The sequence below is a fragment of the Hyperolius riggenbachi genome, chromosome 1 (assembly GCF_040937935.1).
Source record: "Hyperolius riggenbachi isolate aHypRig1 chromosome 1, aHypRig1.pri, whole genome shotgun sequence".
Classification (NCBI taxonomy): Eukaryota; Metazoa; Chordata; class Amphibia; order Anura; family Hyperoliidae; genus Hyperolius; species Hyperolius riggenbachi.
Window position 1 is genome coordinate 521,279,785 of NC_090646.1, and position 24,417 is coordinate 521,304,201.

The 24,417-nt window shown below is 46.2% G+C and overlaps 1 protein-coding gene across 4 annotated transcripts in view; it reads left to right on the plus strand.

Moving 5' to 3' along the window:
- Positions 1-24,417, plus strand: part of ATXN2 (ataxin 2) — a 145,793-nt gene that overhangs the window by 59,809 nt on the left and 61,567 nt on the right. For all 4 annotated transcript variants that reach the window (XM_068245574.1, XM_068245592.1, XM_068245582.1 and 1 more), the window contains one exon: positions 22,290-22,472. In XM_068245574.1, the coding sequence (XP_068101675.1) occupies positions 22,290-22,472 (183 nt within the window). The remainder of the gene's footprint in view (positions 1-22,289; positions 22,473-24,417) is intronic.

A 24,417-nucleotide genomic window follows, 5' to 3' on the forward strand; every position in this document is an offset into this window, starting at 1 on the left:
CCACGCAGACACGGAGAGAACATACAAACTCTTTGCAGATAGTGCCCTGGCTGGGATTCGAACCAGGGACCCAGCGCTGCAAGGCGAGAGAGCTAACCAATACGCCACCGTGCCGCCCGATCTATATGGTGAAAAGTAAAGGGGATAATGTGCCCTGAGGTACACCGTATTTTAGTGGTACAGGGTTGGAGAGGAAGGGCCCTAAGGCTACCCTTTGTGTTCTGCCAGCCAGGAAGGAGTTGAACCACCGGAGAACAATGCCATCTATGCCACAGTACTCTTGTAGCCTGTTGAGCAAGATTTCATGAACGACTGTGTCAAAAGCCGCTGAGAGGTCGACCAAAATCAGGATGCAACATTGACCCTTGTCTCTTGCAATGAGCAGATCATTGCAAATCTGGGTGAGGGCTGTTTCACAGCTGTGATATTTCCTGAAGCCAGATTGAAGGATGTTGTTTCTGGAGAGCCTGGCTTCAAGTTGGAGGTAGACAGCCTTTTCAATAACTTTTCCCAAAAAGGGGAGAGGTTTGAGACAGGTCTGTAGCTGTTTAGAGCATCTGGGTCCAGGGCCGGGCAGAGGCAAGAGAGGCTGCAGCCTCGGTGCAGTGTAGGAGGGGGCGCACAACTCGCTCAGCTATCATTCCCCTATTGTGTTTGAAGCAGAGAGAAATGAATAAAGGGAATACAGGAGCACACTTTGGTGTCTCAGCCTTAGGTGCGGGAGGACCTTGTCCCGGCTCTGTCTGGGTCTAAGGATGGTTTCTTGAGTAGTGGCCTGACTATGGCTTCTTTCAGAGTAGAGGGAAACCACCCTTCTTGTAAGGAACCGTTGACTATTTTGTGGAATGCCGGTGTAAATGGTTCAGGGCATTTCAATATGAACTTAGTGGGGCCAGGGTCCCTAAATGATAATCGTGGCAAAATTGTCATAAAATAGTTTGTGCTGATTTTGCCGCGATTCCCAAATTATTGGGGGTGTTTTCAAAATGTTGGCAAAAAGCTCTGCTAGTGGGTTTAAGCCCCCCAAACATATTTTATTCTAGGATTGATGCTGAGAAAGTTTGACATCCTTCTTTCCATATAATTATAGTTGGACAAAAGACCAAATGAGGAATTCCTTTTCCTGTCGGCAACCCTGCATAGAAATGAGTCAGATACAGAAAAGCTCTTTTTTTGTTCTTCATAAAGTATGAGATTTTTATTCTGCTTAAAATGAATTACATGGTGACATAGTGTTTGACATGCTCTGGCACAGCAGTTCTTAAATCAAAGCTCTTCCTCTCTACCTTTAAAATTTTAAAATATGTCGGTGTTCTCCCCAGAAAGTTTTTTTTCCAGCTGGGTGGCATGAAAAATTACCCGGGTGGCATGAAAAATTAGCCGGGTGGGGCGAGATGAGAAAATGCATGGCTGGCACTTTTCTTACAGCATAGGAAGAGGTGAGCTGATGACAGCCGGGTGCTCACAAAAACTAGCCGGGTGGAGCACCCGGCTAAAAGAGCCTGGGGAGAACACTGTATGTAAACATATACAAATGTTTGTTCCAGAGTAAAATGAGACATAAATTACTTTTTCTCCTTTGTTGCTGTCACTTTCAGTAAGTAGTAGAGATCTGACAGAACCGACAGGTTGTGATCTAGTCCATCTCCTCATGGGGGGGTTCTCTGGGCTTTCTTTTTTTAAAGCACTTGGTCAATAGCAGTTGCTCCGTCCAACTGCCAAAAAAGTGTACGGTGAGCAGACAGGCTGGCCAGAATCCCTATATAATAAAAAAGGCTGCGTCCTCGGTGTCTGTGCATCTTTGCGTGCTACGCATGCGCGGCACCCAGGTGGACTTTGGACAGCATTGATCGGGTGCAGGCGGGGTAGAGGCAGTGCGGGGTTCACAGCCACAGCCTAGTGCTTGTTTTTAAACGGGCGGGCTTTCATCTAGTCTTTGTATAAATATTTTTCAGGGAGTGTCCTTTATAAAGAATAAAGGCAATGCTGAGACTACCCTGTAGAGAGAGAGAGAGAGAGAGAGAATAGCCCAAAACCTGTCGGTAATGTCAGATTTCTATTACTTACTGTACATGACCGCAACCTAGAAGTAATTTATGGCTCATTTTAACCTAAAAGAAATGTATTTCTTGTATGTGTTTACATATATTTAAAATTTTAAAGAGAACCCGAAGTGGGCTCTGAAAATGCTAACAGCACACAGAGGTTGGGTCTGCATATCCTCCTTCCCCCCCCCCCCCCCCCCTTGCGCTCTGCTATGCCCCATAAATCAACCAGCCGTGCTGTTTACGTCTGTGTCAGTCTTGCCACTCCCCCCGCCTCCTCCGTAGCTGATTGGAGGGAAGTGACGCAGGCGGGGACTGGAGCTATGGAGGAGGCAGGGGAGCGGCGACTGACACTTACAGAAGTAAACAGCCGGGCTGCGACACGCTATGTGTCGACAGCACGGCTGGGTGATTCATGGGGCAGAGCAGAGCTCAGGGGGGCTTAGGGGGGATCGAGATAGCAACAGAGTCTGGGTGTGCATATACTGCCCAGCCTTTGTGTGCTGTTAGCATTCACCAAACCCACCTCGGGTCCTCTTTAAGATTTTCACAACTGTTCCTCTTTAAGGACCCGCAACATGAAGTTTGAGCGCTCTGTGTCAATGTTGGCTTACTCCTGCAACACCCCCAAAAAGGCTGCTAGGTTTATTGGCTCTGTAGACTGACAGGGTTGGTACATGACTTAACCACTATGCAACTGCTCCACGCCGACTGGCGAGAGCAGCGCTGCAGCGCCAGGACCACTCCACGCCGATTGTCGTGAATGGCTGTTGGCGAAGATGGTAGGGAATCATGCGCACGCATCCCCGCTGTAATGATGGAGCTCCACCATCAGTCTCCCAGCAGCTATCGCCGCTAGGAATTTACAGCATTGTACTGGGGACAGCCGTGTGACATGGCTGTTCCCTCTGTAAGCAGGGAAGTAATCCGCTGTCATAGGCTTGAAGCCTATGACAGCCAATCACGCTGATTGGCTGGGGAGGGAGGGGGAATTACAATTATTTAAAAATAAACAAACATTAAAAAAAATAAACAAAGCAGGAATGATCGGACCCCACTAAAGGAAAGCTCTGTCATTGGGCAGAAAAGGGGGGGGAGGGGGGTAGGAATCACTTGTGTGCTGAGTTGTACGGCCCTGCAGCGAACCCTTAAAGGGGAACTGAATTAAGAGGTATACGGAGGATGCCATATTTATTATCTTTTAATCAATACCAGTTGCCTGGCAGTCCTGCTGGTTTATTTCTCTGCAGTAGTATCTGAATAACACCAGAACCGAGCATGCAGCTAGTCTTGTCAGATCTGACTTTAGGCTACTTACACACCAAGACGTTGCGTTTTAGGGGACGTTATGGTCGCATAACGTGCCCCTAACGCAACGTATAGTGGTGCTGGAGAGGACGGTAGCTCTATCTGCATAAGGTCTCCCAGGGTGACGCTGATTGGCCGGCGGGACCACGTGATTCGGAGCGAGACACTCCGCATCACGTGGTCCCGCCGGCCAATCAGCGGCCGCCAGTGCAGTGCATATTAAGTAGCATGTGCGCGGCTACTGTAGCGGCATCTCCCCGCCTCCTCTCAGCCCCCCACTGAGCATGTGCAAACAGTCAAACGCAGCTAAAGCTGCTAGAACGCACAGCATGCTGCACTTTCACTACAACGTGCAGCGCTACATGTAACGCAACGTGGGCAGTGTGAACAGCCCACTTGTGTTACATTGCTGTGCGTTGGGGGAGCGTGACAGGATGCACTAACGTGCGCCTGTAACGTCCCTGTGTTGAAGCAGCCTTAAAGTCTGAAACACCTGATCTGCTGCATGCTTGTTCAGACGCTATGGCTAATGGTATTAGAGGCAGAGGATCAGCACGGCTGCCAGGCAACTGGTATTGCTTAAAAGGAAATAAACATGGCAGCCTCCATATACCTCTCTTCAGTTCCCCTTTAAAGAGAATCTGTATTGTTAAAATCGCACAAAAGTAAACATACCAGTGCGTTAGGGGACATCTCCTATTACCCTCTGTCACAATTTCGCCGCTCCCCGCCGCATTAAGGCCTCTTGCACACTGCATGCATTTCAGATTCCGATTCCGCTTTTTAATCTGTTTTTACATCCGATTCCGATTCAGATTTTTAATCTTAACTGCATGCTGCGTTTTTTGATCCGTTTTTCTGTTGAATGTATTCAGGGAAAATCGGAAACGGAATCGGAATCGGAAACGGAATCGGAATCGGAATCGGAAAACGGATTTGCAGTGTGCAGGGAGCCTAAAAGTGGTTAAAAACAGTTTTTAAAAGTTTGTTTATAAACAAACAAAATGGCCACCAAAACAGGAAGTAGGTTGATGTACAGTATGTCCACACATAGAAAATACATCCATACACAATCAGGCTGTATACAGCCTTCCTTTTGAATCTCAAGAGATCATTTGTGTGTTTCTTTCCCCCTGCATCTCTCATGCACTGAAGTTTCAGGCTGCTCTTTTCTTCCTGCAAACCGCTTTGCCCTTGTCTGTAATTCCTCACTATGTGAAAGCCCAGCCAGCTCAGAGGACAATTTATCCAGCTTGTAAAAGAGAAGAGAGAAGCTGCTCTAATCTAAATAATACACAGGCAGTGTGCATAGAGGGGCCTGGAAGGGTGAGTTCATAGCAGAACCACAACACTGAAGAACTTGGCAGCCTTCCAGACACAGGCTGACAAGTCTGACAAGAGAGAGATAAGTTGATTTATTACAGAGACTGTCATAGTAGAAAGTGCTGCAGTTAGCCAGAACACATTAGAATAGCTATTGGAACTTGTAGGATGATAAAAAACAGGATGCAATTTTTGTTACGGAGTCTCTTTAAAGTGTGTGTCCAAGCTGTTAAGAAAAAAAAAACTTACCTGGGGCTTCCTCCAGCCCGTGGCAGCTGTCCTGTGCCCTCACCGCAGCTCTGGAGGCTCCCGGTCTTCTCCCCTGCGCAATACCGTCCTGATGTACACAATATTGGCTCTTTCCATCATATTACATTTTCTCTACTTAAGATTCTACCATGAATGTGCACATGAAATGTCAGTTTTGAAAACTAGTCCACTACTTTTATGTACAGATTTGCAAAATATGAAAATATGTTGGCACCTTGACTATTAGATACTGTCAAATATTTTTTTGAGCATTCTAGTCAGACAACTATCAATTCTGCGTAGGGATGGGCAATGAGATCTAAATAACTGTGCTGGTGCAGGTGTATGCAAATTCTGTATGAAAATGGACCATTCATATCCCACCTAGGTGGAATTCGATTGGTCCATTTTCAAGATGCATGCATAATTTCCAAAATCCTGCATTAACTCTTTTTTGCATTTTATTGACCATCCCTAATTCTGGATAGACAGTACAGGTAGTCCCCGGTTAAGGAGTGAGATAGGGACTGTAGTTTAGTTCGTAACCTGAATCTGTTCTTAAATCAAAGCTCTTCCTCTCTACCTCTTCTATGCCCAGTGTTCTCCCCAGGCTCTTTTAGCCGGGTGCTCCACCCGGCTAGACTTGGTGACCACCCGGCTGTCATCGGCTCACCTCCTCACCTCCTCCTATGCTGTAAGCACAGTTGCCCTGCATTTTCAACTCGCCCCACCCGGCTACTTTTTCATGCCACCCCGGCTGCTATTTCAGGCCACCCGGCTGGAAAAAAATTCTGGGGAGAACACTGATGCCCCCTGTGCCTCCAGTGTCACCTCTATTCCCTTGTGCTCCCTCTGTACCTCCTTTTTCTTCCCCTTTGTGCCTCCTTACTATGTCACCAATAATTGTAAACTGTTAGGATTTGTGGCACAACGTAAACGATCCTAAATATAACCTGATAGACCTAATCCTGCATGTCAAGCAATAGGTCTACAGTGAACACAAGATCGGGCAGCAATTAATCCAGATCTTATATTTACAGTTGTAGAAAGTTACAGAAAGTGTGTACGGTATAGCTGGCAGATTGATCTCGCATTGCTCAGTGCCGCCACCTCTGCCGGCAGCTGGTACAGTAGGTTCTGCAGAATCAGGGCTGTCAGCTGGGAGAGGCTGCATGCGGTGCAGGGCACACGCTGCAGGCTCTTACCGATGACGTTCTGTGTCCTGGCATTGCCCGGATTGCTTGCAGTACCATGACATCAGCCATCTATACCAGTGAGCTTGTGTTCACCTACCGCATGACATCCACCCTGTACGGAGGAAGGATGACTTGGTCTCCATAGTGATGGTGCTGAACATATGAGTAAAAGCCTCTAGGAATCCAGCAGCCATCTTAAATGCACCCTGCCTTCTAGTAAGAGCTACTGGAAACACAGAAGGGAGGTACGTGACGTCATGACGTCGTCCTCATGTGATTGGCGGACCGTTCATAAGTCGAGCGTTCGCAAGTCGGGGACTACTTGTAAACAGTGTCTTTTTTTTTTTTTTTAAGGAGCAAACATTGGAGCTGCCACTTTGTTCTTGGATAAACTTCTGCTATTGATCTGAAGCAAGCATGCAAAACAGACTTTAATGGCTTTTTGCTTTTTTGAGATCATGAAATTAACTGATAGTGAAGCTAGAGCAGGGTAAAATTCTCACAGCACTTGCTCAATTTTTAAAGTAGTTCAGCAGCCGGAGCAGCTGCCATAATTGTGACAGACAAATGAAGAAACTGTGGCTCAACTAATACATGTCTTCATTTTATTCCATCATATAAGCCACATCATAGCAGTTAAAGAGACACTGAAGCGGAAAAAAAATTATGATATGATTTGTATGTGTAGTACAGCTAAGAAATAAAACATTAAGATCAGATACATCAGTCTAATTGTTTCCAGTACAGGAAGAGTTGAGAAACTCCAGTTGTTATCTCTATGCAAATAAGCCATTAAGCTCTCCGATTAAGTTAGTGGTGGAGAGGGCTGTTATCTGACTTTAATTATCTCAACTGTAAGTGAACTGTTTACTTTTTCTCTGCTAGAGGAGAGGTCATTACTTCACAGACTGCTCTGAAAGAATAATTTTGAATGCTGAGTGTTGTGTAATCTGCACATATTATAGAATAATGCAATGGAGTCGGGAAGGAATTTTTCCCTTTTAGGGGCTAATTGGACCATGCCTTGTAAGGGTTTTTTCGCCTTCCTCTGGATCAACAGGGATATGTGAGGGAGCAGGCTGGTGTTGTACTTTATACTGGTTGAACTCGATGGACGTATGTCTTTTTTTTCAACCAAAATAACTATGTAACTATGTTAGAAAAAAACTATATACCTGAAAATAAAAGTATGAGAATATTTTCTTTGCTGCTAATCTTCTAGAAATTATTCATAGTACACAACCAATTCATTATATCATATTTTTTTTCGCTTCAGTGTCTCTTTAAAGCTGAGCAAACCTTTCAAACAGCCCTTCTTCAAAGGGGCACGGTGTTTGAAATGTCTGCTTATTAATGACCTAGTAGATGCAGTAGTGAGCAATGTTGCTATTTGTGCAGATACAAAATTGTGCAGAATAATCAACTCTCAGGAAGATAGTGTCATATTGCAACAGGATCTGGATAGGATGGCTATATGGGCACATACATGGCAGATGAAATTCAATGTTGACAAATGTAAAGTCATGCATTTTGGACGTACTAATGGTCTAGCACCATACAAAATAAATGGGATACAGTTGGGGACATCAAACTTGGAGAAGGACTTAGGAGTACTCATTGACAACAAGTTAAATAATCGTACTCAATGCCAAGCAGCTGCAGCTAAAGCTAACAAAAATTTGGGATGCATTAAAAGGGAAATAAAAACTCGAGATGCTAGCATAATATTGCCCCTGTTTAACTCTCTAGTAAGGCCACATCTGGAATATGGAATTCAGTTCTGGGCACCACATTACAAAAAAGATATTGCAGTTTTAGAGCAGGTGCAGAGACGAGCAACAAAATTGATGCGTGGGATGGAAGGTCTCACTTATCAAGAAAGGTTAAACTGGGTTTATTTAGTCTAGAGAAAAGACTCCTTAGAGGGGATCTAATTAACATGTATAAATACATCAGAGGGCAATATAATAGCTTGGCGGATAAGCCTTTTATCTCTAGACCTTCTCAAAGGAATAGAGGACATGATCTGCGCATGGAGGAAAAATGTTTTAGCCATTTATTTAGGAAAGTGTTCTTTACAGTAAAGGCCCATACACACGTCGGATTTCCACGAACGACGGGTCGTTTGAACGTCCCGTTGTTCGCCCGCTAAATCGGGCGTGTGTACAGACTATCGTTCGTTTGATAAGAGTGGGTTTGAGCGATCCGCCGGGCGGATCGCTCAAACCCACTCTTATCGAACGAACCCGATTTAGCGGCCGAACGACGGGACGTTCAAACGACCCGTCCGCGGAAATCCGACGTGTGTATGGGCCTTAAGAGTGATTAAGATGTGGAATGCATTGCCACAGGAAGTCATTATGGCAAACTCTATACCTGCATATAAAGGGGGCTTAGATGCTTTCCTTGCGTTGAAAAACATCCATGGCTACAATTACTAGGTAATGCCTAATGATGTTGATCCAGGGATTTTATCTGATTGCCATCTGGAGTCGGGAAGGAATTTTTCCCTTTAGGGGCTTATTGGACCATGCCTTGTAAGGATTTTTTCGCCTTCCTCTGGATCAACAGGGATATGTGAGGGAGCAGGCTGGTGTTGTACTTTATACTGGTTGAACTCGATGGACGTATGTCTTTTTTCAACCAAAATAACTATGTAACTATGCTTACCTTTCACCCAGGGCTGTGGAGTTGGTACAACATTTTTTCAATTCAGACCCCTCCGTTTATGAAACAGACTCCGGGTACCCAAAATGGCTCAGACTCCGAATCCTCGACTCAGACTCCTTAGTCTAATACTTATCAAGGCTGTGGATTTTGTACAAAAATAATTTGACTCAGACTCCTGACTCAGTTTATGAAATCACTGATTCCAACTCCGGGTAACCAAAATTGCTCAGACTTCTCTACTCCGACTCCAACACAAACTCCATAGCCCTGCTTTCACCTGATTCTTTTCCATGACCGAATAAAAAGAGCCACATTCACAATTCAGCTACTGTTCATCATACAATAGATTTGAAGCTACATGGGCATGGACCATTGTAACGAACACTGTTAACCACTTAAGGACTCCAGTCATAAAACCCCTTAAAGAGACACTGAAGCGAAAAAAATGATATGATTTGTATGTGTAGCACAGCTAAGAAATAAAACATTAAGATCAGATACATCAGTGTAATTGTTTCCAGTACAGGAAGAGTTAAGAAACTCCAGTTGTTATCTCTATGCAAACAAGCCATTAAGCTCTCCGCCGGGCTGTTATCTAACTTTTATTAGCTCAACTGTTCCTGGACTATTTACTTTTCCTCTGCTAGAGGAGAGGTCATTACTTCACAGACTGCTCTGAAAGACTCATTTTGAATGCTGAGTGTTGTGTAATCTGCACATATTCTAGAATGATGCAATGTTAGAAAAAAACACTATATACCTGAAAATAAAAGTATGAGAATTTTTTCTTTGCTGCTAATCTTCTAGTATTTATTCATAGTACACAACCAATTCACTATATCATATTTTTTTTTTTCGCTTCAGTGTCTCTTTAAGGACCAGAGGCTTTTTTTCCCATTCAGACCACTGCAGCTTTAACGGTTTATTGCTCGCTCATACAACCTACCACCTAAATGAATTTTACCTCCTTTTCTTGTCACTAATACAGCTTTCTTTTGGTGCTATTTGATTGCTGCTGCGATTTTTACTTTTTTATTATATTCATCCAAAAAGACATGAATTTTGTCAAAAAAAATGACTTTCAGTGTTCTCCCCAGAATTTTTTTCCAGCCGGGTGGCATGAAAAAGTAGCCGGGTGGGAAATTAAGGTCACAATGGGTGACCTCTGCTACTAGGGTGATGTCTGCTACTACTAGGCAAAAATGGGCAGGAAGGATCATGCTAGGTGCTGCTCGCTAGGGAGAAGATTAGGTGGATCACGCTGGTTGTTACTTGGTGAGGTAATAATGCTAGGCACTGCCGATAGGGGTAGAGGATTACACTAAATGATGCTAATGGATTTAGAGGCATCTTGCACGGAGTGGTGCTGTTTTGATGGGCAATCCGATAAAGTGCTGCCAAAGCCGGATTAATACAAGAAAGGGGCTGTAGACAGGGTGACTAATTTAGGCCCAAAAACCACACATGCCCACAAACTGTTCTGTTATCTCATTCAAAAAGTCACAGAATAGTTTTGGCTGACATGGTGGTAGTAAACCCCTGTAGACATGTTTGTTGTGTGTCTATGCTAAACATCATGCACTACAAAAGAAAATAAGTGCTTGGGGGTTTCTGATGTGGCTTCTCCCCTTAAACAAATTCAAGCAGTGGTAAGCAGACATACATATACAGGAAATACAGTATATGGAGGATAGAGGGGGTTGAGTAGAAAAAGTGAATACAAACTGAAGGGAAGAGGAATAGGTGTGAGTGTCTGGAAGGGAGAAAGATTGTCTTTGAGGGACAGAGTGTGTGTGAAAAAGACTGGGAAAGGGGAAAGAAAAAAAGAGGGAGAAAGTGTGTAGACAGACAGAGAGAGGGAAATGTGTAAGAGGGAGAGTGAGAAACAGACTAATGCAGGAATGAAAATGTGTGAGTGCACAGCACACTGCACAGCACACTGCAGGAAGTCTGCAGACTGATGTCCAGGACAGCTAGATTCACAGCTATGTAACGTCTCCGGCAGAGCAGTGGGGGAAGGGAAGCAGTAGTAGCTGCCTGTAAAGTTTTCTATACCTGTTTTGGTCGCACAGAGATGGCAGCTGACAATCACCACAGGGATTCCATTGCTGGGGGACCATTATTACTGCTATAAGATAACCATCTGCCCTGCTGTTGCTCTCCCCGGCAGGAACGAGTTACACACTATTCTCTATGTGCTCTGAGCTCTAATCGGGGGAGGCTGGAGCACGTGCTGGGAAATTCCCTGCATGATAGGAAGACAGGAGGAGGAGAGCCCGTCCTCTGCACTACTCGGTCTCAGGCAGATCAGTGACTCCAGAGGGAACACAGCAAGTGCACGTTCTCTCAGCCCTTTCTCTGTGTGCTCCGACTCCTTCAAAGCTCCCGTGGTGGCTTATAATGTCAGTTCTGATACGCAGGAGCTGAGGAGGAGGGCGGAGATAGTGTTAGAGTGACAGCGGGCCAGCTCCAATGCCACAGCCACTGCACATAGTGCTGGATGAGTGTGGAGGACGGCATGCCGTAGACAGGGGGGACCTGAGACCAGCCGGGCGGGGACTGAGACCAGCCGGGCGCTCCGCCCAGTTAAAAGGCTCTGGGGAGAACACTGACTTTTACTTTCTGTGCTGACATTTTTCAAATAAAGTAAAATTTCTTATACATTTGAGCGCGAAAGTTATTCTGCTACATGTCTTTGATAAAAAAAAAAAAATTCAGTGTATATTGGTTTGGGTAAAAGTTATAGCGTTTACAAACTATAGTGCAAAAAGTGAATTTTCCCATTTTGAAGCATCTCCGACTTTTCTGAGCACCTGTCATGTTTCATGAGGTGCTAAAATTCCAGGATAGTATAAATACCCCCCAAATGACCCCATTTTGGAAATAAGACATCCCAAAGTATTCACTGAGAGGCATGGTGAGTTCATAGATTTTATTTTTTGTCACAAGTTAGCGGAAAATGACACTTTGACAAAAAAAAGGAAAAAAAGTTTCCATTTCTTCCAACTTGCGACGAAAAAAAAAAAAAGAAATCTGCCACGGATTCACTATGCTCCTCTCGGAATACCTTGAAGTGTCTACTTTCCAAAATGGGGTCATTTGTGGGGTGTGTTTACTGTCCTGGCATTTTGGGTGGTGCTAAATTGTAAGCACCCCTGTAAAGCCTAAAGGTGCTCGTTGGACTTAGGGCCCCTTAGTGCAGTTAGGCTGCAAAAAAGTGCCACACATGTGGTATTGCCGTACTCAGGAGAAGTAGTATAATGTGTTTTGGGATGTATTTGTACACATAGCCATGCTGGGTGGGAGAAATATTTCTGTAAATGACAATCTTTTGATTTTTTTTTTTTTTTTACGTACAATTGTCCATTTACAGAGAGATTTCTCCCACTCAGCATGGGTATGTGTATAAATACACCCCAAAACACATTATACTACTTCTCCTGAGTATGGCGATACCATATGTGTGGCACTTTTTTGCACCCTAACTGCGCTAAGGGGCCCAAAGTCCAATGAGTACCTTTAGGATTTCACAGGCCATTTTGCGACATTTGGTTTCAAGACTACTCACGGTTTAGGGCCCCTAAAATGCCAGGGCAGTATAGGAACCCCACAAATGACCCCATTTTAGAAAGAAGACACCCCAAGGTATTCCGTTAGGAGTATGGTGAGTTCATAGATTTTATTTTTTGTCACAAGTAAGCGGAAATTGATTTTAATTGTTTTTTTTTCAGTGTCAATTTCCACTAAGGCTAATTTCACACCAGGACGTTGCGTTAGAGGGGGCGTTAAGGTCGCATAACGTCCCCCTAACTCAACGCCTGGTGGTGCTGGATCTGGACGTCAGAGTGAGCCGCGTTGTGCAGCTCACTCTGGCGTCAGTGATGCCGTGATGCGCACTCTTGTGCGCATGCGGCATCACGTGGTCCCGCCGGCCAATCGCCGCACAGAGCGGCTGCTCCAGGATGTAAACACTGCATGTCACAACGTGCAGTGCATAATAATTAGCCATGTGCCTGGCCGCTCTCCGCTCCTCCCCAACATTACTGAGCATGTGCAAGCAGTCTAACGCGGCTCAACCGCGTCCAAAGTACTGCATGCAGTACGTTGTCTTGTGACGCAGCGTTACAATGTAACGCAACGTCCGCACTGTGAACAGCCTCATTGATTTTTCATTGCTGTGCGGTGGGCTGCGTTACAGGCTGCTCTAACGTGCGCCTGTAACGTCCCACTGTGAAACCAGCCTAACTTGTGACAAAAAATAAAATCTTCTATGAACTCACCATACTCCTAATGGAATACCTTGGGGTGTCTTCTTTCTAAAATGGGGTCATTTGTGGGGTTCCTATACTGCCCTGGCATTTTAGGGGCCTTAAACCGTGAGTAGTCTAGAATCCAAATGCCTCAAAATGACCCGTGAATAGGACGTTCGGCCCCTTAGCGCACCTAGGTTGCAAAAAAGTGCCACACGTGTGGTATTGCCGTACTCAGGAGAAGTAATATAATGTGTTTTGGGTTGTATTTTTACACATACCCATGCTGAGTGGGAGAAATATCTCTGTAAATGGACAAGTGTGTGTGTGTGTGTGTGTGTGTGTGTGTGTGTGTGTGTGTGTGTGTGTGTGTGTGTGTGTGTGTGTGTGTGTGTGTGTGTGTGTGTGTGTGTGTGTGTGTGTGTGTGTGTGTGTGTGTGTGTGTGTGTGTGTGTGTGTGTGTGTGTGTGTGTGTGTGTGTGTGTGTAAAATAAATAAAAAAAAAATAAAAAAAAAAAATCGTCATTTAGAGATTTCTCCCACCCAGCATGGGTATGTGTAAAAATACACCCCAAAACACAATATACTACTTATCCTCAGTACGGCAATACCACATGTGTCACTTTTTTGCAACCTAGGTGCGCTAAGGGCCCGAACATCCTATTCACAGGTCATTTTGAGGCATTTGGATTCTAGACTACTCCTCACGGTTTAGGGCCCCTAAAATGCCAGGGCAGTATAGGAACCCCACAAGTGACCCCATTTTAGAAAGAAGACACCCCTAGGTATTCTGTTAGCAGTATGGTGAGGTCATAGAATTTTTTTTTTGTCACAAGTTAGCGGAAATTGACACTTTGTGAGAAAAAAAAAAACCAATACAAATCAATTTCCGCTAACTTGTGACAAAAAATAAAATCTTCTATGAACTCGTCATACACCTAACAGAATACCTTGGGGTGTCTTCTTTCTAAAATGGGGTCACTTGTGGGGTTTCTATACTGCCTTGGCATTTTAGGGGCCCTAAACCGTGAGGAGTAGTCTTGAACCCAAATGTCTCAAAATGACTTGTGAAATCTTAAAGGTACTCATTGGACTTTGGGCCCCTTAGCGCAGTTAGACTGCAAAAAAGTGCCACACGTCGTACTGCCGTGCTCAGAAGTAGTATAATGTGTTTTGTGGTGTATATTTACATATACCCATGCTGGGTGGGAGAAATATCTCTGTAAATGACATATATTAGATTTTTTTTTTTTACACACAATTGTACATTTACAGAGCTATTTCTCCCACTCAGCATGGGTATGTGTAAAAATACACCCCAAAACACATTATACTACTTCTCCTTAATACGGCGATACGACGTGTGACACTTTTTTGCAGCCTAGGTGCGCTAAGGGGCCCAACGTCCTATTCACAGGTCATTTTGAGGCATTTGTTTTCTAGACTACTCCTCACGGTTTAGGGCCCCTAAAATGCCAGGGCAGTATAGGAACGCCACAAGTGACCCCATTTTAGAAAGACACCAAGAAGACACCCTAAGGTATTCCGTTAGGTGTATGGTGAGTTCATAGAAGATCTTATTTTTTGTCACAAGTTAGTGAAAAATGAAACTTTGTGAAAAAAACAATAAAAATCAATTTCCGCTAACTTTTGACAAAAAATGAAATCTTCTATGAACTCGTCATACACCTAACAGAATACCTTGGGGTGTCTTTTTTTCTAAAAAGGGGTCACTTGTGGAGTTCCTATACTGCCCTGGCATTTTACGGGCCCAAAACCGTGAGTAGTCTGGAAACCAAATGTCTCAATGACTGTTCAGGGGTATAAGCGTCTGCAAATTTTGATGGCAGGTAGTCTATGAGGGGGCGAATTTTGTGGAACCGGGCATAAGCAGGGTGGCCTTTTAGATGACAGGTTGTATTGGGCCTGATCTGATGGATAGGAGTGCTGGGGGGGGGGGGGGTGACAGGAGCTGATTGGTGTCTTAGGGAGTGGTTAGAGGGGAAAATAGATGCAATCAATGCACTGGGGAGGTGATCGGAAGGGGGTCTGAGGGGGATCTGAGGGTTTGGCAGAGTGATCATGAGTCCACACGGGGCAAATTAGGGCCTGATTTGATGTGTAGGTGTGTTAGGTGGTGACAGGAGGTGATTGATGGGTGTCTCAAGGTGTGATTAGTGGGGGGAATAGATGCAAGCAATGCACTGGCAAGGTGATGAGGGCTGGGGTCTGAGGGTGTTCTGAGGGTGTGGGCGCGTGATTGGGTGTCCTAGGGGCAGATAGGGGTCTAATCTGATGGGTAGCAGTAACAGGTGGTGAGAGGGGGTGATTGATGGGTAATTAGTGGGTGTTTAGAGGAGAGAACAGATGTAAACAGTGCACTTGGGAGGTGATCTGTCGTCGGGTCTGCAGGCGATCTAATGGTGTGGGTGGGTGATCAGATTGCCCGCAAGGGGCAGGTTAGGGGCTGATTGATGGGTGGCAGTGACAGGGGGTGATTGATGGGTGGCAGTGACAGGGGGTGATTGATGGGTGGCAGTGACAGGGGGTGATTGATGGGTGGCAGTGACAGGGGGTGATTGATGGGTGGCAGTGACAGGTGATCAGTGGGTTATTACAGGGAAGAACAAATGTAAATAATGCACTGGCGAATTGATAAGGGGGGGGTCTGAGGGAAATCTGAGCGTGTGGGCGGGTGATTGGGTGCCCGCAAGGGGCAGATTAGGGTCTAATCTGGTGGGTAACAGTGACAGATGGTGATAGGGGGTGATTGATGGGTAATTAGTGGGTGTTTAGAGGAGAGAACAGATGTAAACCGTGCACTTGGGAGGTGATCTGACGTCGGGTCTGCAGGCGATCTAATGGTGTGGATGGGTGATCAGATTGCCCGCAAGGGGCAGGTTAGGGGCGGATTGATGGGTGGCAGTGACAGGGGGTAATTAACGGGTGATTGACTGGTGATGAGGGGGGATAGATGCATACAGTACACAGGGGTGGGGGGCTGGGTCTGTGGGGGAGGGGGTGGTCTGGGGAGAATCTGAGGGCTGGGGGGTGATCAAGAGTCCCCAGGGGGCAGTTTGGGGACCAAAAAAAAAAATAGCGTTGACAGATAGTGACAGGGAGTGATTGATGGGTGATTAGTGGGGTGATTGGGTGCAAACAGTGGGGTGGGCGGGGGGGTTGAGGGGTGCTGTGGGCGATCGGGGGGGGGGGGGCAGATCAGTGTGTTTGGGTGCAGACTAGGGTGGCTGCAGCCTGCCCTGGTGGTCCCTCGGACACTGGGACCACCAGGGCAGGAGGCAGCCTGTATAATACACTTTGTAAACATTACAAAGCGTATTCTACGCTTCCTAAGCGGAGATCGTCAGTTAACAACCCGTCGGCACTTCCGATTGGCCGGCAGGTGGGCGGAGCCTTTTGCCGGCGGATGCGCGCATCCCAGTGCGCTTTCCCCGGCAAAACAATGCCCCAGGACCCGACGCCATTCTGCGTTACGTGGTCCTGGGGCTGCCACTTTGCCGCCGCCAATATGCAGTAGGCGGTCGGCAAGTGGTTAAACATGTTAAAACTATCAGTTGCTATAATTCACAAAACTTCTACAGTACTGTTTGCCAAAATAGTTTTGTTGTTTTTGATATGGCAAGAGCTATTTGGGTCTGTAGTCCCGTCTACACGATACGATTCTTTGTGCGATTCGATTACAATTTTCTTTACAAACCGATTAAATCCGACATGTCCGATCAGGATTCAATTCGATTTGCCATTGCAAAACAATGGCAAATTGAATCGAATCCCGATCGGACATGTCGGATTTAATCGGATCGTAAATAGAATCGTAAGCGACTTGTACAAAGAATCGGATTGTGTAGGTTTGGCTTTTGGAAACAGAGGAGCTTTAAATGGAAGCTCCTTGCATTGGCAGAGGCTACCATTTTTAGTGTGAACAGGACATATTCCCACATTCTTATTTGTCTATTGTCACAATCATTAAAGAGAACCTGAGGTGGGTTTGAAGAATATTATCTGCATACAGAGGCTGGATCTGCCTATACAGCCCAGCCTCTTTTGCTATCCCAAACCCCCCTAAGATCCCCCTGCACTCTGCAATCCCTCATAAATCACAGCCACGCTGCTGACAAACAGCTTGTCAGAGCTGGCTGTTTTTATCTCTATAGTGTCAGTCTGCTGCTCTCCCCGCCTCCTGCAGAACTCCGGTCCCCGCCTGCGTCCCTTCCCTCCCTGCTGATTGGAGGGAAGGGATGGGGGCAGGGACCGGAGGTATGCAGGAGGCGGGGGAACAGCTGAGACTGACACTACAGATGTAAACAAAGCCTCACAGCGTGGCTGTGATTTTATGAGGGATTGCAGAGTGCAGGGGGACCTTAGTGGGGTTTGGGATAGCAACAGAGGCTGGGCTGTATAGGCAGATCCAGCCTCTGTATGCAGATAACAGTCTTTAAACACACCTCGGGTTCTCTTTAAAGGACTTCCGAGGCCAAATAGACAAAAAATTTTTTTTCTTACCTGTATCATTTTTAAATCCAAGGCAGAGACCCTCTGTGCCCTCCGCTCCGTTCCGCCGCCAATGTATCTATTTCAATGCCCCCAGGTCGGGTGCCAACCCCACCGCACGGGTCGTGCGCTATTCCACTTCTAAGATGGCAGCCGAGAGGAGCCGTGGCTGCACAGTGTACGCATGAACGCTAGTGCGGCTGCGCAGCCTTTAGCCCTCCTCCAGCCGCGTACTGGGTCCCGGCATCCTCCGGAGCGTACGTCGGGCACGCTCACATCACTGCGCCTGACGTACGCTCTGGAGGAGGGCTAAGCCGCACTAGCGTCCATGCGTACTGCGCAGCCGCGGCTCCTCTCGGCTGCCATCTTAGAGGTGGAATAGTGCATGACCCTGGCCGGTGCGGTGGGGTCGGCACCCGACCTGGGGGCATTGAAATAGATACATTAGCGGAGGGTACGGAGGATCTCCGCCTTGGATTTTAAAATGATACAGGTAAAAAAATGTTTTTGTCTATTTGGCCTCGGAAGTCCTTTAATGCTGTGCTCAACGTTGCAAAAAGGCTGGCCTCTTATAAATGGCCCAGTTTAATTTTTTGGGGGACAGCGGTCATGGATGTTGCCCCTTTTATCAATTGGGCCCCTAAAACTGGTCTCAGTTTTCAAAACTGGTGTGAAGATAGTTTATACTACCAGCCCAGTGTTCCCCCCCCCCCCCCCCCCCCCCCCCGGCTGTTTTAGCCGGGTGCTCCACCCGGCTTGCTTTGGTGAGCACCCGGCTGTTATCAGCTCACCTCCTCCTATGCTGTAAGCAGAGTTGTGCACAGAAGCACCTGCCCTGCATTCTCTCATCTTGCCCTACCCGGCTACTTTTTCATTTTCATACCACCCGGCTAGAAAAAAATTCTGGGGAGATCACTGCAGCCCTTACTTTTATCCAACTCTTGTCAGCTCTACAGCTGTGACTGTTGTTCTGACCGATATATACTCACTATACAGGAAAGCAACAGCTGTTTTCACTTGAATAATTAAGGAACCCCTTATTTTACACACTGTATCTACTGGTTATTTCTCCACATAACTACCTCCTTTTTATGTAAGCATTTATCATACATTATTTTAAAAGGTTTCCAATCCCTTTGCTGTAGTAGCATCGTATGCCTCACCTATGAGTCGCGTGACAAGCAGAACAGGTAGAGAAGAAAATAACCTGACAGATACAAGTTACATTACTCTGAAAAAATACCTTAGAGAACCCGAGGTGGGGATCTTCGAGTTAAATGTTAAATCTATACACAGAGGCTGGGTCGGTCTGGCTATAGTGCCCAGCCTCTGTTGCTAGTTGAATATTCCCTAAATCCCACCCGCTCTGCACTAGCCCATAAATGGGGGGGGGGGAGGAGTCAGGCAGCCGGATCACCACTAGATGGCTAGACATGGTGTCCCCCGTATTGCCGGCAACCTTTACTCACCTCCCAGGCTCCAGCGGTGCTCATGATCGAGGCAAGTGGCGTAAATCCTATGCTGCATCAGGGTTGGACAGCCACAAGTGCGGCGTAGGATTTACTTGCGGCGGCCCCAAAAAGGTTAACGTGGACTTGAACTCTCGCACAGGAAAGAGTTTAGCCCATCTAGTTCTCTCTCATCTGTGACATCTGTGACTAATCACAAGTGTAATTTGATCTTAGCTGTCAGCTCTGGAATCTCTGCAGCAGCGTAGCTAATTTGTAAAAACAGGATGTTAACCCTATGCCTGCTTCTGTGCAAGCAGGAAGACAATGCACTGCAGATTTATTGCAGGATTTTTTCACCTGCACCAAAGAAATGTTTTTTCTGTAAAGGTTATTATACTGTTTATCTTTTAGAGCATAGAGGAAGTTCGGAGTTCAGGCCCACTTTAATGGTGTCCCCTACGGACCTTTTGGTCCTGTATGCAAATAGATGTGGGTCAAGGAGGGCGTTGGTGGAGTGCTTCAGGTAGGCGGTTTCAGAGCTTCCAATTCTGATTTCCTGCTCAATCGACTTTGATTTTTCAGGTACAGTGAAATGCATTCGAATTTGGAGCGTGTGAGTCGCATGGGAAAAAATAGTGGGGGAAAATGCGTAACACGAAAGACATGAGATTCTTGAGCAGGCCATTGCCTAGAATGGGCAGTGGAGCAGTGAACTTTTTTTTTTTGCGTGGCAAAATACAGATAAAATAAGTGTGCTCCCTGCCTTAAGCCTCTCCCTTCCTAAAGCTTCTCCCCCCCCCCCCCCCCCTCCCCTTTCCATCTACACACTTACAGATGGGTTCATGTTATATATTTTCTCATTTAGGTGCCGAGCTGCTTTTAAAGGGAACCAGAGAGGAACGGGGGGGTGAAAAAAGAAACAGATTTTATACATACCGGGGGCTTCTTCCAGCCCCATAAGCCTGAATCGCTCCCACGCCGCCATCCTCAGCTTCCTGGATCCGCCGGTACCGGACCCGTCACTTCCGGCGGACGCGGCCAATTGTCCGCATCACAGGGGCTCCCTCCATACATGTACGCATGCGGCTGCGCAGTTAACAGCCACATGCGTATCTGTATGGGGAGAGCACCCTGTGATGCGGAGAATTGGCCGCGTCCGCCGGCCGACTTGCCGACTCGCGGCAATGACGGGACCCGGTGGCGGCTGATGCAGGCAGCGGAGGAGTGCGACGTGGGAGCGTTCCGTGCGTATGGGGCTGGAGGAAGCCCCAGGTATGTATATTGCATCCTCTCTGGTTCCCTTTAAAGTGAGACTGAAGTGCGACTAAAAATAAAGATACTTACATAAGGAGAGGGAAGGCTCTGGGTCCTATAGAGCCTTCCCGTTCTCCTCATGTCCTCGTTCCCCCGCAGGCTCCTCCGTTTTAACCTCCTGCCGCGGCAGAATTCGGCAGTCTTTGGAAGGTTCCCCTGTACTGCGCACGCACAAGAGGCCGCTACTGGGTGTGCAGTATGATGACTGCTGAAGTACGATCCACCTGGAAGAGAGCAGTCTACGAGTCTAGTCGTAGACTTCTAACAGGGGAGCCTGCGAGGGAACGCTGGGACCAGGAGGATACTGGGAAGGCTCTATAGGACCCAGATCCTTCCTTCCCTCTGTTTTTAGTTTTAGTCTCACGTCAGAATCCCTTTAAACCAAAACAAATTATGAACTTGTTCCAGTCCAATGGTATCCTTTAACGTTTGCATTTGCAGTAGATTGTCATTCTCATCACCTCACTGAAAATGAGCCATGTCTAAGGGTCTCCTGGACCCTCCAGAAGGCTGTTGCTTTGGCATGCATATTGCTTAGTAAATGTCTGACATGTTTTTATAGGACATTTTTTTTTCCCCCTTAGTGGATGTAGGTGTACTTGAATAACAGCTTTTACTATTGCAAAATGGTTGTCCTACATTTTATCAAACTTATATTGAATTGTATTGTATATTACAAAGTTGAAGTCTAAAGCCCCATCTACGATACGATTCTTTATACGATTCGATTACAATTCTATTTACGATTTGATTAAATCCAACCTGTCCGATCGGGATTCAATTCGATTTGCCATTGCAAAATAATGGTAAATAGAATTTAATCGAATCGAATTCCGATCGGACATGTTGGGTTTAATCAGTTTTTAAATAGAATCGTATAAAGAATCGTATCTTGTAGATGGGGCTTAACAAAGTGGCACGTGCTAATGATACAATTTGTGTAGCCATTGATTGTTTGAGTTGGTTTAATTACATTTTGCTTTTGACTATGAAAAATGTTGATACTAGTTTCTTTGGCCAATACTGTAGCTTTATACAGGTTATGCATTTTTCTTTAAAGAGAACCCGAGGCGGGGTTCTAGGAATGAAATCCCAATACAGAGGCTGGGTCTGCCTATAGAGCCCAGCCTCTGTTGCTATTTAGATCGCTCCTAAATCCCCCCTGCGCTCAGGGAGACCCCATAAATCACAGCCGCGCTGCGTGGGCTGTGTTTACCTTTGTAACGTCAGTCTCCGCTCTCCCCACCTCCTGCAGAGCTCCGTTCACCGCCCACGTCCCTTCCCTCCAATCAGCGTGGAGGGAAGGGACGCGAGCGGGGACCAGAGCGATGCAGGAGGTGGGGGAGAGCGGAGACTGACGTTACAAAGGAAAACACAGCCCGCTCTGACAAGCTGCGTGTCAGCAGCGTGGCTGTTATTTATGGGGGGGATTGGAGAGCGCAGGGGGGGCTTAGGGGCGATCTAAATAGCAACAGAGGCTGGGCTCTATACAGACCCAGCCTCTGTATGGGGATTTTATTCTCAGAACCCCTCCTCTGGTTCTCTTTAAGCTATACAGTATGACAATACATTTTTTTCATTTCTTTATGGTTAAATAAGATCATAATTTATGGCTTATAGCAGTTTATATCAGATTAAACCAAAATGATGTAGCTTGTTTGCTTGTATGATTTGCTTTCATGACTTTAGCATCTAAGCTTTTTCTTTGTACATTCCAACTTGTGTAAATACCATTTGTAACTGGTGTGTAATTGTACTAATGTGACCTTTGGTGTGGATTGAGCAAAGGTCTTGTGAAATAAGTGTTAATGCTTTGCCTTTCATATCCATTTTGCCATTCGATATGAATAATTTTTTTTACAATCCTATATGTATTTTTAATCTCATGTGCAATTTAGGTGTTGTAATATAAATGCTACAGTATTGTAGTGTGCTAAACCTTACCTGCAAAATGTTTGTTTTTGTTCTTAGGACCTCCAAGGATGTCTCCCAAGGCACAGCGGCATCCTCGAACTCACAGGGTTCCTAATGGTAGGACCACCATGTGCGGGGGCCTTGAGTTTGTTTCTCGCAATGAATCTGGAGAAGGGTCTGCTCCACCTATAGCACGAAACAGCTCCTCAGGTGGCACGTGGTCATCTGTTGTGAGTGGGGGTAAGTGGCATTCACATTATTTTCCACTTATTGTCTGTCTAGTGTGCATTATTAACCTCCCTAGCGGTATGGATGAGCCTGGCTCGTCCAGATAAAACTTGCTGAAATATGGAAGGACGAGTCAGGCTCGTCCATGCTACCGGGGAAATTTCTAGCTGCTCTGCGCCGCCGGCTCCGCTGGATGCCTGTCATCACAATGTGGGTAGCGATCTGAGCTACTACCTACAGTGTGCCAACCTGCATCTATCACGCAGCGTCATAATTTTTTTTAAAAATTTAATTCAATACAATCGCCTGTATTGAATTACTAATCAAAAAAAAAATTCCCCCCAATTTTTTTTGAAAATTTGAAGTTAAACCACTTTTTGCGCAGAAATCCTGGGAAAATTTGAACAGGGTGGTTTCAAAACGGTGGAACGCGCGCAGCTGGCCTGCATCAACTGGACTCGACTGGGGAATTTCCCTGTCCACCTAGCAGGTGATCCAGTTGGCCTGGAAGGATGGTGAGGGAGTGATCAGCCTGAAACTGGCTGGAGGAAGCCCCAGATGCATATACATTTTATTTTTGGTCTCCGGTACACTTTAAGCATAAAATTGGGTACGTGTCTTCATAAAATGGTCAGTAAACCATTGTGAAAGCAGACCTGTTCTTTAAACTGTGAAAATCTGCATTATGGCCTAATCTATTTGTACACAAATTGAGTTCAGGAAATTCTGCAAGGTTAGGCAAAGGTGGACCCTGTTGGTGCGTCATTACAAAATGGAGAAAGCTGATTCTTTATAGTGCTAATCTCATTGGGGATGTTGGCCCAGAAAGAAACTCCAAATCTAATAAAAAGTAGCTAGGTTTTGCCACTGCCAGGTAAATTTGATCTACCTGTAAACACCCCACACAAGGGGCAGGTTGCAGATTATCTGCTGTAAATTCCAAGGCAGAAGGAGAACTAAAACAATTGAACCATTCACTTTGAAGTTTCTTATTGAAAGTAAGGTACTGGAAACGTGGTCTTATTCCTTTAAAGGGAAGGTTCGGGGAGGGCTGTAAAAAAATCAAAATCCACTTACCTGGGGCTTCCTCCAGCCCCTGGCAGGCAGGAGGTGCCCTCGCCGCCGCTCCGCAGGCTCCCGGTGGCCGACCTGGCCAGGCCGGCTGCCAGGTCGGGCTCTTCTGCGCTCCAAATGCCGGCACTTCTGCGTCCCACGTGGACGCGCTGACGTCATCGGACGTCCGCCGGGCTGTACTGCGCAGGCGCAGAACTACTGCGCCTGCGCAGTACAGCCCGGCGGACGTCCGATGATGTCAGCGCGTCCACGTGGGACGCAGAAGTGCCGGCATTTGGAGCGCAGAAGAGCCCGACCTGGCAGCCGGCCTGGCCAGGTCGGGTCGGCCACCGGAGGCCACCGGGAGCCTGCGGAGCGGCGGCGAGGGCACCTCCTGCCTGCCACGGGCTGGAGGAAGCCCCAGGTAAGTGGATTTTTATTTTTATTTTTTTACAGCCCTCCCCGAACCTTCCCTTTAACGCATGATGCATGTTAACTCATAAACCATGTAACCAGCTATCAAATTGTCTTCCTGATCAGAATGGCAACTAGCCAGCTAACTTTATTACCAAGCCTAGCTTATTTGATGACTTCAGTATGCTAGTGGTCTGTTCCAACATTTTCAAACCATTCCCTTTCAATTTTATGCAGTTCATCAGTCATTGGATTGGACATGTTAGTTTCTAAAGGCTCATACACACTTCAGACTATGGTCTTTGGAAAATGAAAGATCACAGACCAATCTTACCACCCTTCATGTAGTATGAGAGCCATACTCTACACAGTCTTTTCTATGGAGCTGAACTCCACATCAGAAAAAAATCTTTGCAAGATGCTGCGCACACAGATGCTGTACAGACACAAAAGATCAGTATCTGCCAAAGATCTGTTCCTGACAAAAATC